Here is a 16,904-nt window from a genome sequence, read left to right as displayed (position 1 = left end):
ATCATATCCTTTCAAATCCACTGATACGACCAATCATCGATAAGCAGATTGTGAAACGTATTTCTTAACACGTTTGTATGAGGAATGTTCTGTTGTAAGGCGAGGCACACCGAACAAGTAGTGTCCGTTCACTCTTGGCTTGTATGTTATCGTCATCCAAGGAAGTAATTTGGAGAGCAGGAAATGTATTATTTAACTTCCGCTAGAGGTCCGTGGAATGGTTTCACACGCGCAGTCAAAAGACCTGGCGGCATTTGTAGAACACGCCCACAAAAGTTGAAGCCTAGATCTCACCCATGGCGCTGCATGTCTGCCATTCCATTTTGTCTCCCTCTTTCTTTAGTTACAACCCAAGCATGGACTGGGCCATGAGCCAGACAAATATCACTCCATGCAAAGATCTCATTTCGTGTTGGTCGCTGTGACTTTCCAATCAGTTGAATAACACGTTCGATCGATTGCTTGATCAAGCAACGACTTTTGAACTTTGATCGGCTGCTACCGATAGTGTTTGCTTCGCTACCGTCAGTCCTACCAGCAAAATGGGGAAGGTGAACGTGAACGACGATGTTGTCAATAACGGTACAGTTGTTAAGTTTTACATTATCCCTTGCCTCTAGACTTAATTTTTTTAAATCCAAGTCGAAAACGTGTTTCTTTCTGTTGACTATCATGTTTGGTAAGAAAAAGTAACGCACCCTACTTTGGGCCACCCTCCTCCCCCCAAACTGAACGTATGCGTGTGTACAGCAACGAACCGCCGAAACTCTCGATAGCTAATGAGGTTAAAACGAAGCTGTAAATGTGCTCGGAGTAGATTCCATTTGAACCCTCTATTAGATCTTTTTTTCCAGCCCTATTATATAAATAGTTCATTATAAGGACTTCCCAGCTTTTATTCATGTATTGGATTATCTACTTCTTGATTATTCGATACGGTGACAAGGCTCACATATTGTTGGGGAGGCAACATTTCCGCCACTAGGCAAGAGGGACAGTCATGTGATCTAGACCAGGCATAGTCCTGTATTTTTAACTATCTGGGCCTAAACAGGAACTGCACTCACCACCCTGCGTCGGCAATTTAATATCTTTGTTTCTTTTCCCGTATTTGTACACTTATTTGTGAACAAGCTTAATCGGAGTGGTTTGTTTACATTCAGAAGAGAGAGTTTATTACGAATATGGTCAGATGTTTGCCACACGTGTCAGTATTTGGGCGCCCTCCTTTTTCAGTTGTGAAAGTATATGCCGGCTTCATAGAATCGACGCATGCCTTTTTACTCGTTTTTTTTCTCGCTAAATTTTCATTGTTATTTTTTTACAGATGCAACAGCGGCTGAGAAGCGTCCATTCCTGGAGAGCGGACCTGAATCGGTCAAGTTAACGCCCAGCTGGGAAGACCGGAATCTACCGGCGGCTGAACTGAATCTGAGGGGGCTAGAATCTGATCTGGATAAAGCCGCTTTGGACATGGATCCACCACCCGATCGGTGATAACTTATGCGTTGCGTAGAGCATTCTTTGTTAACTGTTCGAGATACCATCTTTGTTTCATTAAAAAATCTAACCTTCACAACAATGCACGGCACTTGATTCAATAAGCGATTCTTCGCTTTATTCACGTTTCTGCAGTTTCCGTCCTTTGTTGCACAGCTGCGGTTTTATCCCGCAACAGCTGTCAAGAAATGCTCACGGATGATGCCACTCTATGTTAGTTCATTCCGAAGGTTTCATAGTACTGAAGTGTACAGCAACCACGGAAATATCATTTTCACACGTATTACATTACACAGATTTGTGCGCAAGTGCGGGACTGCGTGGACTGATGTTATGAAAGTCTAAATATTCACTTTTTTGTTTTTCTTTCCTTTTTTTCAGATGGAATTTGGTGTACCTCACATTTATACTCCACGGGATAGGGACATTAATGCCCTGGAATATGTTTATTACCGCGAAAGATGTGAGTTTTAGAATTCAGTAGTTGACGTAATTTCATGAATCGTTCATTCACGTTGTTTTACGCTATAGTACTTCGTCGTTTATAAACTTGGCCAAGAATATACAGGCCAAAATCTCACGTATGCTGCCAACTTTCTACAATTCCTTGGCTTTGCTTCCCAGGTGCCCAATGTCATATTCAACTGGTTAAACATTTTCATCCAAATTGGGTATGCAAGTAATTAACATTTCTAATTTTGAGAATTGCTCTGGGTGCTTGAAGCTAGATTAGGCAAGACGCTTACGATTTCAAGGTCAATGTTTGGCAGCTGATAAGGAATTCATCATTTGGGGAATTTTTAACAGTGCTCGTGGTTGTTTACTGATAAAACCATGGTTTTTAAATTTGTCGGGCGTCTTTCCTTACATCCGTGCCTATAAGCAAACAAAAAATTCTCAAAATCGATACTACAAAAAAATATAAAAAAATGCAATATTATAAGCATCAGTAACCAATTCTGTTTGTAATTTCTCTTCTTATTGTTGATTTGTTTATTTAATTTTTTTTACAGAGGAAGTTTTAGTACGCGAATCATTGGAGGCATTCTGGTAGAAGTGGCTATTTTCGTTCTGACCGTTGTTTTGGCTATGTTGGACTCGTCTCAGTGGCCAGGAGTGTTTTTTTGGACTACCATGGGATCCGTCGTCATACTAAATAGTAAGTTACAACAATATTCCGGGTGAACCTTATGTAGATCAATAGTGATTTGGTACCAACAGTGGCTGGAGGAATATACCAAAATACCGTTTATGGTATGGCAGCCAAGCTACCCTTTAAATATACCGGAGCGGTCGTCCTTGGTTCTGTAAGTTTTATAGTAAAATGACATTGTGTATTGCGACCAAGGTTCAATTTTTTCATCTCACATTAGAATATCAGTGGAACTTTTACGGCCGTCATCAACGTCATCTCTTTAGCTCTGGCTCCCAATGCCCGTACCTCGGCTATTTACTATTTCATCGCTGCCCTCTTTATTCTGTTGGCCTGTTTCGACTCTTTCTTCGCCTTACCTCTCAACGTACTAATCTTCATTCAAAAGATCATACCTGTAGCATCAAACTTGAATCATTTTTTGTTCTCTATTTTCTTTCATTCAGAGGTTCTACCGTTATAACGATCAACGCATTAAGCGGCAAGAACAAGAAAAGAGTGTTGCCTCAGGTGGTATCAAAGCCCGCACACCCTATTGGATAATTTTCAAGAAATGCTATCCGCAATGTCTCAACGTTTTCCTCGTATTCTTCGTTACACTTTCCATCTTTCCTGCAGTTTACTCTGGTTAGTGTTTTGTAAATATTTTTAACCTTTCAAAAGGATTAATCTAAATCTGTTTTCATTTCACCAGATATCAAAATGGTTGATGAGGATTTCATCATTCCGCAGAGGTATTTCGTGGCTGTTTGCTGTTTTCTGAGCTTTAACTTTTTTGCAATGGTTGGAAACATGTTACCTGGACTTTTCACTTGGGTATGTAAAGAAAAAACCTTTCTAAGCTGCTTGATGTGGTTGTAGTTAATGAACACCATCTCTATATGTTATTATTGCAGCCAGGACCGCGTTTTTTGTGGATCCCAGTCGTGTTGCGAATCTTATTCGTTCCATTCTTCTTGCTGTGCAACTACCAACCGTTGGGCGTAACGCGAGCATTACCGGTTCTTATCGCAAATGATTGGGCATACTGGATCGGTGGCATTTTTTTGGGTGTCACAAGCGGATACTATTCTTCACTAGCCATGATGTATTGCCCACGAACTGTCGAACCCGAATATGCAGCTACGGCTGGCATGTTTGGAGCCGCTTGCCTGATTACTGGCATTTTTGGTGGCATCAATTTCTCGTTAATTATGCCCATTCTTGTCGAATCGATTTCTTTCTAATCGACCACATTTCTTCTTTCTGGTAAAAAAAAAAGAATGGGCGCAGGAGCTTCAAGACTTTTTCTAGCCCACTAGTTTACTCATACTTTTGAAATTTTGTTCGTGTTATTTAGTGAAACCCTAGGTACGATTCTTTATTTCTCTTTCTGTTTTGGAAGAGTTGTGGGGACAAATGGGAATGCGCAGTCAAATGTTCAGTGCAATCGTCGAACTGCTGTGCAACTAGTCCAGTTCACTCGCATTTTTCCGTTGACAATTGATTTTCTCGTTTCCTTGAACTAATTTATTGTTTTGCTTTCTGGCTCAAGGTAAATTGGTGCATTCACGGCACTTGGAGGACGAGAAGCTACTGCCCTTTCAAATTTTTTGTTTACGTTTATTTCTCCCCAACCATAACGTTTGCACTGCTTCCTCCAGCAGTCGTGCTAGATTTTTATTTCAAAATCAATTAGTGATTTTGACCACGGGTTTCGTGCAAGCTGCCATCATAACAGCTGCCCCTTCGTGAGATTTTTTGGTACCCTTCAGTCACCAATCGGAGTGGACCTCATTGCGTACATTGCTTTTTTTCTTCTTTCCTTTCTTAAGTCGATGTTCAATGTCCTTATAGTAATGAATATTTCAGTGGTCCAATGTTTCTAACGTGTTTTATTTCTCTGTATTCATGTGCGGATTGTATCTGCATACACATTTTCACAAGGGGACACATTCCTCATTCATCCAGCCGGCAATATTTTCTTCGTTTCTTAATTAGTGTTTGGTAATTATCAAAAAGCTGGTAATATTTGACAGTATTGTGTATTTCGATATTGATATAACCGTTCTAGTCAGATAAAAAGCAGCTAGTTTTCTAGGACAGTGGTCTTGGACCTCATGTGTCACGCTATACTTCCCCTATGCTTAGACTGAACACTGGATTCGTTTAGCGTTTAAGAATTCGAGAACGACCATACATGTGAACAAACCCGAACTGAATGCGCGGACAATTCGGAAAAGTATGGCAAAATAAGTTCGAAAAATAATCTGACAAAATAAGCCCAAAGGAAATCTTTTTTTTTTTTTTTTAAATACAACTGTCCATTTGTTACATCTAAATAACGTAGACTTACAGTCATAAAAGTAATATAAATTGCGGCTTTTTGAATAAGCATTGGCATGGCATCCTAAAGTTCTATCCCGAAAAAGATAAACCGGGCTTATATATTTTGTCGGGCATATTTTAGAACCAATCTTCACTGTTTTTTACGTTTTATTCGAAAACTATTAGCCCAACGGGAAAACCACCCGCATATTCGTGATTCCCGTTCAATTATGCATCGAAATCATGTATTTTTAGCGAAATCTAGAATTTAGCCAAAATTGAAAAAGTGGGAAGGCTATAGCCTTCTCACTTTTGTCAAAATCTGAAAAAATCGAAATCTCTTGGAAAGCGATGAAAATCACACAGTATAACCCAAATTTAACGCTGATTTAGAAAAAGCTATTTGTTTTAGTGTCAAGTTAGCCGTTTTTGAAATAATCGTAATATGTCTTAAAAACGAAAAAAGTCGGGCTTATTTTTGAACCCATCTTCACCATTTTTTACGTTTTATTCGAAAACTATTAGCCCAACGGGAAAACCACCCGCATATTCGTGATTCCCGTTCAATTATGCATCGAAATCATGTATTTTTAGCGAAATCTAGAATTTAGCCAAAATTGAAAAAGTGGGAAGGCTATAGCCTTCTCACATTTGCCAAAATCTGAAAAAATCGAAATCTCTTGGAATGCGATAAAAATCACACAGTATAACCCAAATTTAACGCCGATTCAGAAAAAGCTATTGGTTTTCGTGTCAAGTCAGCCGTTTTTAAAATAATCATAATTTATCTTTAAAATGAAAAAAAGTCGGGCTTATATATTTTGTTGGGCTTACTTTTTGAACCCATCTTCACTGTTTTTTACGTTTTATTCGAAAACCATTGGCCCAACGAGGAAACCACCCGCATATTCGTGATTCCCGTTCAATTATGCATCGAAATCATGTATTTTTAGCGAAATCTAGAATTTAGCCAAAATTGAAAAAGTGGGAAGGCTATAGCCTTCTCACTTTTGCCAAAATCTGAAAAAAATCGAAATCTCTTGGAATGCGATAAAAATCACACAGTATAACCCAAATTTAACGCTGATTCATTAAAAGCTATTTGTTTTCGTGTCAAAATAGCCGTTTTTAAAATAATCGTTATTTGTCTTAAAAATGAAGAAAAGTCGGGCTTATTTTGAACCCAACTCCACCGTTTTTTACGTTTTATTCGAAAACTATTAGCCGAACGAAAAAACCACTCGCTTATCCGTGATTCCCGTTCAATTATGCATCGAAATCATGTATTTCTAGCGAAATCTAGAATTTAGCCAAAATTGAAAAAGTGGGAAGGCTATAGCCTTCTCACTTTTAACAAAATCTGGAAAAATCGAAATCTCTTGGAATGCGATGAAAATCACACAGTATAACCCAAATTTAACGCCGATTCAGAAAAAGCTATTTGTTTTAGTGTCAAAATAGCCGTTTTTGAAATAATCGTAATTTGCCTTTAAAAAGAAAAAAAGTCGGGCTTATTTTTGAACCCATCTTCACCATTTTTTACGTTTTATTCGAAAACTATTAGCCCAACGAGGAAACCACACGCATATTTGTGATTCCCGTTCAATTATGCATCGAAATCATGTATTTTTAGCGAAATCTAGAATTTAGCCAAAATTGAAAAAGTGGGAAGGCTATAGCCTTCTCACATTTGCCAAAATCTGAAAAAATCGAAATCTCTTGGAATGCGATAAAAATCACACAGTATAACCCAAATTTAACGCCGATTCAGAAAAAGCTATTGGTTTTCGTGTCAAGTTAGCCGTTTTTGAATTAATCATAATTTGCCTTTAAAATGAAAAAAAGTCGGGCTTATATATTTTGTTGGGCTTACTTTTTGAACCCATCTTCACTGTTTTTTACGTTTTATTCGAAAACCATTAGCCCAACGAGGAAACCACCCGCATATTCGTGATTCCCGTTCAATTTTGCATCGAAATCATGTATTTTTAGCGAAATCTAGGATTTAGCCAAAACTGAAAAAGTGGGAAGGCCTTCTCTTAATTTTTGCCAAAATCTGAAAAAATCGAAATCTCTTGGAATGCAATGAAAATCACGTAGTATAATCAGATATTTAACGCTGATCCAGAAAAAGCTATTTGTTTTCTTGTCAAGTTAGCTGTTTTGAAATAATCGTTTAAAATGAAAAAGTTAGGCTTATTTTTGAAATCCAACTTCACCTTTTTTTACGTTTTATTCGAAAACCATTAGCCCAACGAGGAAACCACCCGCATATTCGTGATTCCCGTTCAATTTTGCATCGAAATCATGTATTTTTAGCGAAATCTAGAATTTAGCCAAAACTGAAAAAGTGGGAAGGCTATAGCCTTCTCACTTTTGCCAAAATCTGAAAAAAATCGAAACCTCTTAGAATGCGATGAAAATCACACAATATATCCCAAATTTAACGCTGATTTAGAAAAAGCTATTTGTTTTAGTGTCAAGTTAGCCGTTTTTGAAATCATCGTAATTTGTCTTAAAAACGAAAAAAGTCGGGCTTATTTTTGAACCCATCTTCACTGTTTTTTACGTTTTATTCGAAAACTATTAGCCCAAGGAGAAAACCACCCACATATTCGTGATTTCCGTTCAATGATGCATCGAAAGCATGTATTTTTAGCGAAATCTAGAATTTAGCCAAAATTGAAAAAGTGGGAAGGCTATAGCCTTCTCACTTTTGCCAAAATCTGAAAAAAATCGAAATCTCTTGGAATGCGATAAAAATCACACAGTATAACCCAAATTTAACGCCGATTCAGAAAAAGCTATTGGTTTTCGTGTCAAGTTAGCCGTTTTTGAAATAATCATAATTTATCTTTAAAATGAAAAAAAGTCGGGCTTATTTTTGAACCCATCTTCACCATTTTTTACGTTTTATTCGAAAACTATTAGCCTAACGAGAAAACCACCGAAAATATGGAACGACAAATTTTTTGTATTGTTGGCCCTTTTGTTTCTTTCAGTTAAAAAACAGCTAGTTTGGCCAGAAAAAGAATGCAGTTTTGCAATTCTGTGGAAAAATTTTAATATCAATTGGTGTTTTTTGATCAATTTCTAAACGCTGTCACTTTTTGTCGATTTTGAACAAATAAGTAGTTTATATTTTTACATCATCGTTATTAAGGAAACTCGGATGCAGTAAGAAGTCGTGGTCACAATCAACAAGTAGGCGGCATAGACAACATGCAATTTGAGCGATGGCTCATGACTAACTGTTAATACCTATGGTCTATAGTTACGATGAGAAATTGCAAGAAATCAGTTAACTACCTTAGGTAAATAACAGTTGAAAATTACTAAAGAACAACTCCACAGTGCGTACATCGTTGCTCCTGCAATCCGAAAAGGCAAAGTAAGCCGATGGGAAAGAACAAAATGGCAAGCGTGATACCAGTGCAGGTGAAGTAATATTTCAGTGTCCCCACCTGGTTCCATCATAAAAAGGAGAGGAACAATTAATATACAGTGCTCTTCACTGCAAATGTAAATGTATACGTAAGACTGCCACATCTGATCGATCTGACAACCTTTCACCATACCCGACAAGCCGGACATCCTCCTATGTTTATAACTCTTGCTTCTCCTAATGGAACTGAATGAAAGTTAAAAAAAAAAATACATTCAGTTATAAATTTTACCTATTATTCTTAATACCGTTGAACGGCGGACCATTTTCGTGCCCTCTAATGGTAGTGCGATATGCTTACCAGTAACAGACGGTTGCGCCATTGTTTAGCAGTGTAGAAGGTTAACCTCTGGTTGAATTTAATGTGGTGAGTCACAATTAAACATATGCACAAGAAGATATAACTAAAAAAAATAAATCACTCCGTTCTTTAATGGTGACGCCACGTCCACTTGTCGACTTACTTTCCAGTGTGTCTAAAGGTTTGAAGGCCCATAGTATGAATAGGGAAACCGCTGCTACAGGACGATGCTACAGCCAACGTTAGATGTTCGACCGTTTCTTCATGTAGTTTCTAAGAAGGTGTCAACATTAGAAATATCCCCAAGGGTGTCCATCGATTTTTCCCTACAAGACACCAGGAAAAGAAAATAAAACGGCAAGGGGTCATCTAGCAACGCTTTGTCCGCTTTATCTTCTTAATTGCAACATAGATGACGGAATCGAACAATCTCGTAGCGCGCGTCTGGATGCAAAACACATACGATAACTTTCTGCTGAACTTATGACGCAAATTTGGTTGAGAAAACTAAGAGATAAAAGGCTTCCGTTGAGGTTATTTTCGTTTCCTTTTCCTAACCAAGGGATTTCCTCTTCTGTCTGCGTATAGGTTTGCTCGAAGGATTGACTAGTATGAAACAGTTCACATCAAACGGCCAGCTAGTTTTGAATCCATTTCACGAGATCGTGTTTTCTTTGCTACTGGTATCATTGATTCAAGAACATGGGTTTGGCCAATCGTTGTGTCTTCTATTGGTGCGCAGCTGCTATTTGGTTATTTTCACTCGATACAGGAAGTGCGAAAAGGTCAGAAATCGACGAACTGCTCCCACACAGCGCAGATGGAGGTAGATACACCTGCATGCCCAATTTTTGAAAATAACGAATAACCATGTGTTTGTTTCTGGGCTCAACCGTAGAATTTGACGAAGATCTGCTCGACAACTGGATGCATGGCAACGTATCTTATGAACCCATAAGCCAATCGGGTATGAAAGACTACCACAATTAAACGATTAGTTTTGATGTAAACAAACAAACAAATTGTTTTGCGTGCAGCTCCACCATCAGCAGGTTCTTCTGACATATCGGATCTTGCACCAATCAGTCAACCGGGTAGGGATTTTCCTTTGAATTAACTGAGATCAGTAAATATTTTGATCAAACCAGTGCTTTTAAATCATTTTGAAATAACAACAGTGGCAGCCGTTCAAGAGGACCTGGAGAAACTCTTTCATCAATTCAGTAAAAATTAAAATATTTATGTAGTGTTAAGTTTAGATTACCGATGGTACCTATTTGTGTCCAATTGCGTGTAGGGATGTTACACTTTCGAATGAAGACTTTAAATGAGACAACGGTATATCTGGAGTGGACGATCATGAACGCTACCAACGGTTTGGACTCTGATCGGCTTCTCAACATCTCCGAAATAAACAAGTAAGTCTCAATGATAGCACAACGATCTTCTGTAGCTGTTGCCGAAAAAAATTAAGCATTTATTGAGACAATATTCCTTATTTTACTTGTTTTACCTGCAGTCTGAAAACCGAGTTAATTACTCTGAACCAGAGAGTTACCATGGGCAAACATATATGTCACAAATATTCGGACTTGATGGCCAAATGCAATTTTACCGTTCCAGTGAAATCCTGTTCCAATTTTCAGTTTCGTCTTGGTGGCGAACGAAACACAGAATATGTGACCACCGGTGAGAGAATTTTCATTGCAAACAATTTCTTTACATACAAGCTATAAACATAACATACTCATTCCAGTTGACGTCGATCCTCAAAGTTTGCGAGAAGATCTGTCGGAAATGGCAAATGCTCCGGCAAAATTGCGCTGGAAAATCACCTGCGATGCTGATTTTATGATGCCGGTTTTCGTCACGTTAGCCGATATCAAAACATCCGTTCCGTAACTGAAAAAATATAATTAAAATTCAACGGCAATAGTTCCTTTTAGTATTCAGTATCCATTTACCACAATTCAGGAAACAGGAAAGATTGAATGCGACGTGTGCAAATAGAACATGCATAACGATGACGGATAAATTACGCACTTCTCCGTGTTCCCAATACTCTTTAAAGATTGACGGAAGTGATCTCCGGATAGTCAACACTCCTCCCAGTATGAAATCATCTTAGTTACCTGTAAGACAATTTTACACACGGAATGTAATCAGACACTCTCTTTTTTCAAATTTTATAGCCACCAAGAATTTGAGTGCAGAAGTTATTCCGTGGAAATTTCAGTACTTACTGCGTTGGTCCATCTCGCCCGTAAATTGCCCATTCGATCCTGTTTTGATGGTAGCGAAGACGAACTCGTTCGAGAAACCGTAAGTGTTCATGTTGATAATGGTAGAAGAATACAGCATTCATTACTAGCCCTAGGATAAATTGTTATTATTGTTTGTTTTGATGAACAGGGTATTTAGTAAACTCACCTTGAAAGCTCCGCCAAGTGATTTTTGCAGTAAAGGATTTTGCGAATATGTGTACGAAGTAGATCCTTGTGTAACGAGCTGGATCAAATCAAGCAATTCGAACACGTCTTCTTTGAAATTACTCCGACCAAGTAACTCTCACCTCCGTCTGAAAGCTTAAATGAACTTCTAACAATTAAGCGTTTTGCAGGTGTGCTGGAACTCGCAAGCGTATTCAATGGTGATTTGGATAACCCAGTTCGTTTTTCCTGGAAACTGGGATGCCATTCCGAGAGGAAAAATTTCTCGATAGCATTAACGGATGAAATAACAAGGGAGTAAGCAAAAAAAAACTTATGCATGTTTAATTTTTTTTTTTTTTTTTCAAAAATATCTTCGATTTACCTTTTTCTCTATCGGTTTTATTTCCAGGAGGTATTTCAGTAATGTTAGCACAAACTGTGACGACGATTCTCGTCGATGTGGAGCCTACTTAAGTAAAGATCGAAATGGGTTTTTGCCTTGCAATCGATACGAGATGGAAATGGAGGGTAGTCATGAAGTTTTAAACATTGAAACACCCCCACGTAAGTAAACAATGATAGTGGTCGAAGGTTTATAAGCCGATTAGGTTCGTTAATCGTGTTTCTTTTTGTTTGCTATTCATATTTTAGCTTCCACGGTTTCGATTCGCCCATTGACGTCCAGTTACACCACAAATGGAACGCTGATTATCTCAGTATCCTTTGAGAGAATCCAAGAAAGTTGTGGCAGATGGAAGAATGCGATTGAATTACAATTTTTTGACTTACCATCGAAGCCCATGGTCTTGCCATGCGAGAATAACGAAGCCACCATTCCATTTCGCAAAAACTGTACCGTTTTCGTGCAAATAGTCCAACCCAATCTTATTTGCCGTCCCAAATTGAACATTGCCATTCGGCCATTGTATTCGAAGCCAGAACTGAGCTTCAACGTATACAAGGGTAACTGGTTCAATGCAATTATCGAACCGACAAAACCTGAATCATGGAGTGGCGTTCAAGCGTTGTCTGACCTATTTGTGAAAGCCAACGCTATTCAACAATCGATGGCGGTAGACTGGAGAAACCCCATCTGCTTCATGGGCACGGCAACATCTCCGACAAACTTAAGCATTATTTTATCCGGTATGAAAGCCTCGGAGGAGTATCACTTGACAATTCCATCTCAGTGCTCAAGGTCGAACAGGAATCCAACGAAAAGCTCCGTTATCTTTAATAACGGTCAAATAACGTGCTCTGACGGAAAGTTATTACCAGATAAGGACGCTATCAACTTGACACCGTGCACTAATTATTCTCTGAGCTTGACTCCAATGATAACCGGTGATGCAGCATCCCTCAGCCGTATCTCGATAACAACCACGTTCACTACCGAGTTCATTCCTTTAGGTAAGCGCAGCTACGTGATGCAAAATCATAAGTTTGTAACAAACGTTTCTTCTGTTTGGTCTTAGAATTCGAGGACGTGTCATCCAATAACATGAAATTTGTTGCGTCTCACTCGAATGGCGAAGAATGGGCATTGAAATTGAACGTTCAAAAGGAACGCTGCCCTTGCGACGATCGCATAATTTCAGCCACATTCAAAATACCTGGCGCCAAACTAATTGAACAGACAGTCCCCTGCAATAAGAACATCATTTGCGAAGGCATTGTAGAATTTAATCATTTAAATTTGTGCCAACCTCTCGCAGTTACTGTCGGCTTGCAGTACCCCAAAGTAGACACAGACCAAGTGTTCTGGTTCAACGAAACCCTTTCGCCATTGGTTGAAAACACTGGTCAGAAAGGCTCATTTCCAATCGAACTTGAAGTCCATCAAGTCGAACGACGCGTCTTGCAAATGAAATGGAAAGATCCTGCTTGCCTAAACGGAGTGCCATTTTCTTGGAATATGGAATTTCGCCAAAATAACGGAAATCTTCATCGTGTCCTAAGAATTCCGTACAACTGCTCCGGCATTGGCGAGGAATCCCCAGGCTTTCACCGGGTTGACTTGAAAGGGGGCCAACTTGAGTGTTACGCGAATCGGCAACTGCATGACATCGGTCTTTCTCCGTGTACCGATTACACACTTCTTGTAACTCCGGTTGTCAAAGGGAAATCACCTGCAGAGCTATTGGAATTTTCGCAGTCAATCAGTTTTACCTCACCATTTGGTCCTTCCAGTAAATCCTTTAAATTATCTTTTTTTTTTTTTGCTAGAAAATTTTAATGTGTTTCTCTTTTAGATGTCGGGGATGTGAAAATCGTCAATGTCACATCCAATAACTTCGAACTCCATTTGACCATACCGTCACAGTGTGTGGATTCTGCTGAAATCGACGTGGAAGTTAATGGCACTGTTTTCTCTATAGAGTACGTTCATATTTCTAGCAAACAAATTTTACCATTTGTTCTTTCGTAAATCATTGACGTATTGACAGGCCTTCGGATAACGCTCCAGGTTCTAGCGTAGCGTGTGATGAGGAGAAATGTCAAATTTCTCATAAAATTATTGCAGGCGACGTGTCTTTAGCGCCTTGTTCAGATTACAACGTCCGAGTTGAAACAACCAACCTCAAGTTGACGACGTTGCCTGGTATGATTTATGTCTAGCATGCATTAGTGGTGGAAACGCTGGATAAATGCTAATTACCTTTTTAGGAGATAATGAATTGGAAGTTTCACCCGATAAAACTTCGGTTACTGTGGTGATTGATAACAACAACATCTACTTGGACTTTGAAATGGTTTTTGATACGTTCGATGGGCGCTGTTCTGCACGATTGGTTGCGATCGAACTCCAGCTGCCTGATGTCCATCCTCCAGTTCAACACGTTTTACTATGCGAAGTTGGAACGGCCAACGAAGAAAACTCAACGGCCGTCATTTGTTCTGGACGAGTTACAGTCCACAGAATGGACAGATGCGAGGCATTACCGACCACTTTTCGTCCGTTGTACGAGGACATTTCCTTCGCCAAAGAAGTTCGTTGGGCCAGCAAGGAGCTAGGCCCTCTCTTAAGTCAATTACAGAGAAACGAGAAGAATATGATGATACCTGAAGTAAAGGTGATAAACGGCGATAAGCATCAAAGCGTCCTAATGAATTGGGAAGAACCAGCGTGTTTGCTTGCTGATTCCTTGTCATGGGAAATCCGAATCAACAGTACGGCAGACGACATCCATCGAATCCGTGTACCGCGTGGATGTTCTGCTACCGGAAAAGGGTCGTCATCTTTCGAACACGGTGTTCAGATGGAAAATGGTCACTTGTTAGCGTGCAATGATTCAACCAACAGGCTGGGTTTACCTGAAAGCAATTTTACCTTTTTGTCTTGTTCAAGCTATTTGGTCAGTGTAATTCCAGTGCAAAATAATTCAGAGTCAGCTGAACTGAATGGGTATGCGCAATCTACTCTTCTCAACATTCCGTTCGGTAACATAAAACGCCCTATTTAAAACAATAAATTACTAAAATTTCACATTTTCTGTATTTACATTCAACACTTACTTTGCCCGTTTTTCACAGCCGTCGATGTACCCAATGTGGCGAGCATTACGTCCAATCTCTTCCGCTTGGAGTGGTCGTTTCCTCTGGAGTGTTTGTATTACATTGAAATGACTCAATCAACTGTGGAGATCAACGGAACCGAAATTGAAATCAAGTACAAATGTTGGTCATTCAATTTAATTCATAAATCTTAATTAGTATTCTTCCCTGCTTTGATCTTCAGTCCGTTAATCCTTCCCTTGGAATGCGACGAAGTCAAATGCTGGAAGGTGTGGACCAGCTCTGAAAATTTAACCTCATGCACCGAGTTTGCCGTTTCGTCTGGCTCGATCATTCAAAAGGTGGTCACCTTGCCAGATCCACTTCAGGGCCAATTGACTTGTGATGTCAATTATGCGACCTCAGTTTTGCATGCAACGTTGGCGAACGACAGCTGGAGTGCGCTAACACTTATAATCGGCCTTTCGATGTTAGGCTCCGTTCTACTGGGCCTTGTCGTGGGCATTGGTTACGGTATCCACAAAAGGTAAATCAACAGCACTGCCACCTTAAGTATTTCTCGTCCAACACTTGTTGTTTCTCATAGCTGCAACGAAGCCGGGCGTGACGAACGTTACATTCAACGCTTTCGGGATATTTATATTTAGTGTTTTAGAGTACCGATTGTTATTGCAACAGAAAACTTCATCATCAATCTACCCCTTTTCTTTTTTTTTTCGAAGGAAAACTGAGTCCGGAAAATTAGACATCAAGAAACGAACCAACGCCCATCTCAATCAACCCAAGGCTCTTTCATTAGCTGAAAATACTAACGTAACGGGCGTGGCTTTCTAGATTATAAATTCATTTAATTGATTCATCTGGCAATACTATTCATTCCTACATCAAGTCTTTATCTCTGCATAGCTTGTCTTCAATTCACGCCATTTTTCTTTTCGTTTGTTGCCTTCCATTCGTTGAGCAAATTATTTCAAATACAAAACAATTTAGTTGATCTTAGGCGTGTTTGTCTTGACTACTATTTACTTGGTGATTGACGTAACCTCTTTCCCAATAGATGCTGTAAAGATAATGTAAATCTATGGTTAGAGACAGTCGTCACTCCTCAACACGGACAGTAACACGGGGAGGTCTAGCACACAAAAAATGGTCCAAGCTGAAGCACGTACTTCTTAGGTTTGATATTACGTAACGCAGTGTCCTAATTACCGGCTAATTTGACATAAGAGATACAAACGGTGAATCTTTCGGGACAGAAACGATCCATACAAATCCGTTTCAGGGATGTCTTTCGCCTTACTAAATGTAACAAAACGTGCGCACGGTGTTGCCAAAATGATTTCGTCAGTACAACAATGAGATTGATTACTCGACAGCAGTTCTTAAATTACCCAATTTTAAGTGCTCGCCTTTTCCGTTTGATTGCGTGTTTTTGAACTGAACGTACGTACTTTAAGGGATGAACAGACGGGAAGTTCGAGATAAAATGTAACGTAAGAACAAACAACGGCAATCATACAAAACAGAAACCCCCAAAAAAGGAGAGGAAAATCGTCAGAAATGTAAATAGGCAGGTCGTTTTTCAGTTACTTATAAATAAGCTAGTTGTACAGCAGCTCTTTGACAGTTGGAGTTCAACTCGGTAGCTAGGAAACCGTGATTGCGTGTCGTCAAGTGGTGGTGGGCACGTGATTTTTTAATAAGCCAGTCTAGCTTGCACAAGTGCATATTAAATCACAAGATTTACGGAGCATTTATTGCGGCTCAGTTACAAACCGCCTTTTTCCCTTTCTAACGTGAATTATTAGAGATGCCGTTAGAAGAATTACGGGCCTGTTCTGATCGGAGGTGTGACCTTCGTTCAGCAATCGTTTACCGCAAAATTGCGATTCAGTTGAATTTGATAAAGAAATAATAGCCGCTAGTTTGGGTGGCGAACTTTGAACACCATCAACTAACAGAGGTAGAAAAATGCCTCCACCTACCACCTCTTTGGTGTAGTAGACTTCCCGTCAAAGTTCATTGTGTTATCTTAATTTTTAATAAAAAATGACGCGCAAAGAACGCCCATGAAAGGCAAGATTTAACGCGTGAGCAATTCAACACAGACTTGCTGATGCGTATGCTTTCAAAAGCGGTAAACCTAATTGGCGGCATATAATTGGTTTGAAAGCCGAAAACGGAGACGAGAAAACATAAAGGACACGAAATCAACTTAGCTAAAATAAATTTTTTTTTGCTTCGATAAAT

At 39.3% G+C, this 16,904-nt stretch overlaps 2 protein-coding genes and 1 long non-coding RNA gene across 5 annotated transcripts; 2 read left to right on the top strand and 1 right to left on the bottom strand.

Moving 5' to 3' along the window:
* Positions 1 to 191: 191 nt before the first annotated feature.
* Positions 192 to 4,513, top strand: LOC130699357 (equilibrative nucleoside transporter 1-like). The gene is made up of 10 exons (XM_057521702.2): positions 192 to 582; positions 1,328 to 1,493; positions 1,882 to 1,963; positions 2,032 to 2,171; positions 2,514 to 2,659; positions 2,722 to 2,807; positions 2,874 to 3,020; positions 3,100 to 3,280; positions 3,348 to 3,469; positions 3,550 to 4,513. The coding sequence occupies exons 1-10, from the start codon at positions 543 to 545 to the stop codon at positions 3,877 to 3,879; spliced, it is 1,440 nt and encodes a 479-aa protein (XP_057377685.1). The 5' UTR covers positions 192 to 542; the 3' UTR covers positions 3,880 to 4,513.
* A 3,582-nt stretch (positions 4,514 to 8,095) lies between these two features.
* Positions 8,096 to 11,276, bottom strand: LOC130699399 (uncharacterized). Its single transcript, XR_009421378.1, has 10 exons — positions 11,137 to 11,276; positions 10,950 to 11,079; positions 10,671 to 10,838; positions 10,454 to 10,608; positions 10,220 to 10,358; positions 9,971 to 10,159; positions 8,870 to 9,904; positions 8,707 to 8,809; positions 8,539 to 8,591; positions 8,096 to 8,424 (listed from the first exon to the last, which is right to left on the bottom strand). It is a non-coding gene; the product is annotated as an uncharacterized LOC130699399 (long non-coding RNA).
* LOC132088129 (uncharacterized) lies at positions 9,326 to 15,592 on the top strand. Of its 3 annotated transcripts, none has more exons than XM_059496055.1 (20): positions 9,326 to 9,532; positions 9,605 to 9,673; positions 9,744 to 9,800; positions 9,885 to 9,929; positions 10,004 to 10,124; positions 10,226 to 10,395; positions 10,463 to 10,604; positions 10,681 to 10,817; positions 10,899 to 11,028; positions 11,119 to 11,267; positions 11,327 to 11,453; positions 11,548 to 11,702; positions 11,790 to 12,548; positions 12,614 to 13,327; positions 13,391 to 13,517; positions 13,586 to 13,740; positions 13,806 to 14,579; positions 14,673 to 14,808; positions 14,878 to 15,180; positions 15,377 to 15,592. In XM_059496055.1, exons 1-20 carry the CDS (start codon positions 9,409 to 9,411, stop codon positions 15,486 to 15,488), a joined length of 4,506 nt encoding a protein of 1,501 aa, XP_059352038.1. In that variant the 5' UTR covers positions 9,326 to 9,408; the 3' UTR covers positions 15,489 to 15,592. The 3 variants fall into 3 exon arrangements, with proteins under 3 accessions (XP_059352038.1, XP_059352037.1, XP_059352039.1); XM_059496054.1 differs by having other exon boundaries at positions 9,855 to 9,929; XM_059496056.1 differs by lacking the exon at positions 15,377 to 15,592 and adding an exon at positions 15,241 to 15,371 and having other exon boundaries at positions 9,855 to 9,929.
* Positions 15,593 to 16,904: the final 1,312 nt, after the last annotated feature.

The sequence above is a fragment of the Daphnia carinata genome, chromosome 7 (assembly GCF_022539665.2).
Source record: "Daphnia carinata strain CSIRO-1 chromosome 7, CSIRO_AGI_Dcar_HiC_V3, whole genome shotgun sequence".
Taxonomy (NCBI): domain Eukaryota; kingdom Metazoa; phylum Arthropoda; class Branchiopoda; order Diplostraca; family Daphniidae; genus Daphnia; species Daphnia carinata.
This window is presented reverse-complemented; position numbering and strand designations above follow the sequence as displayed.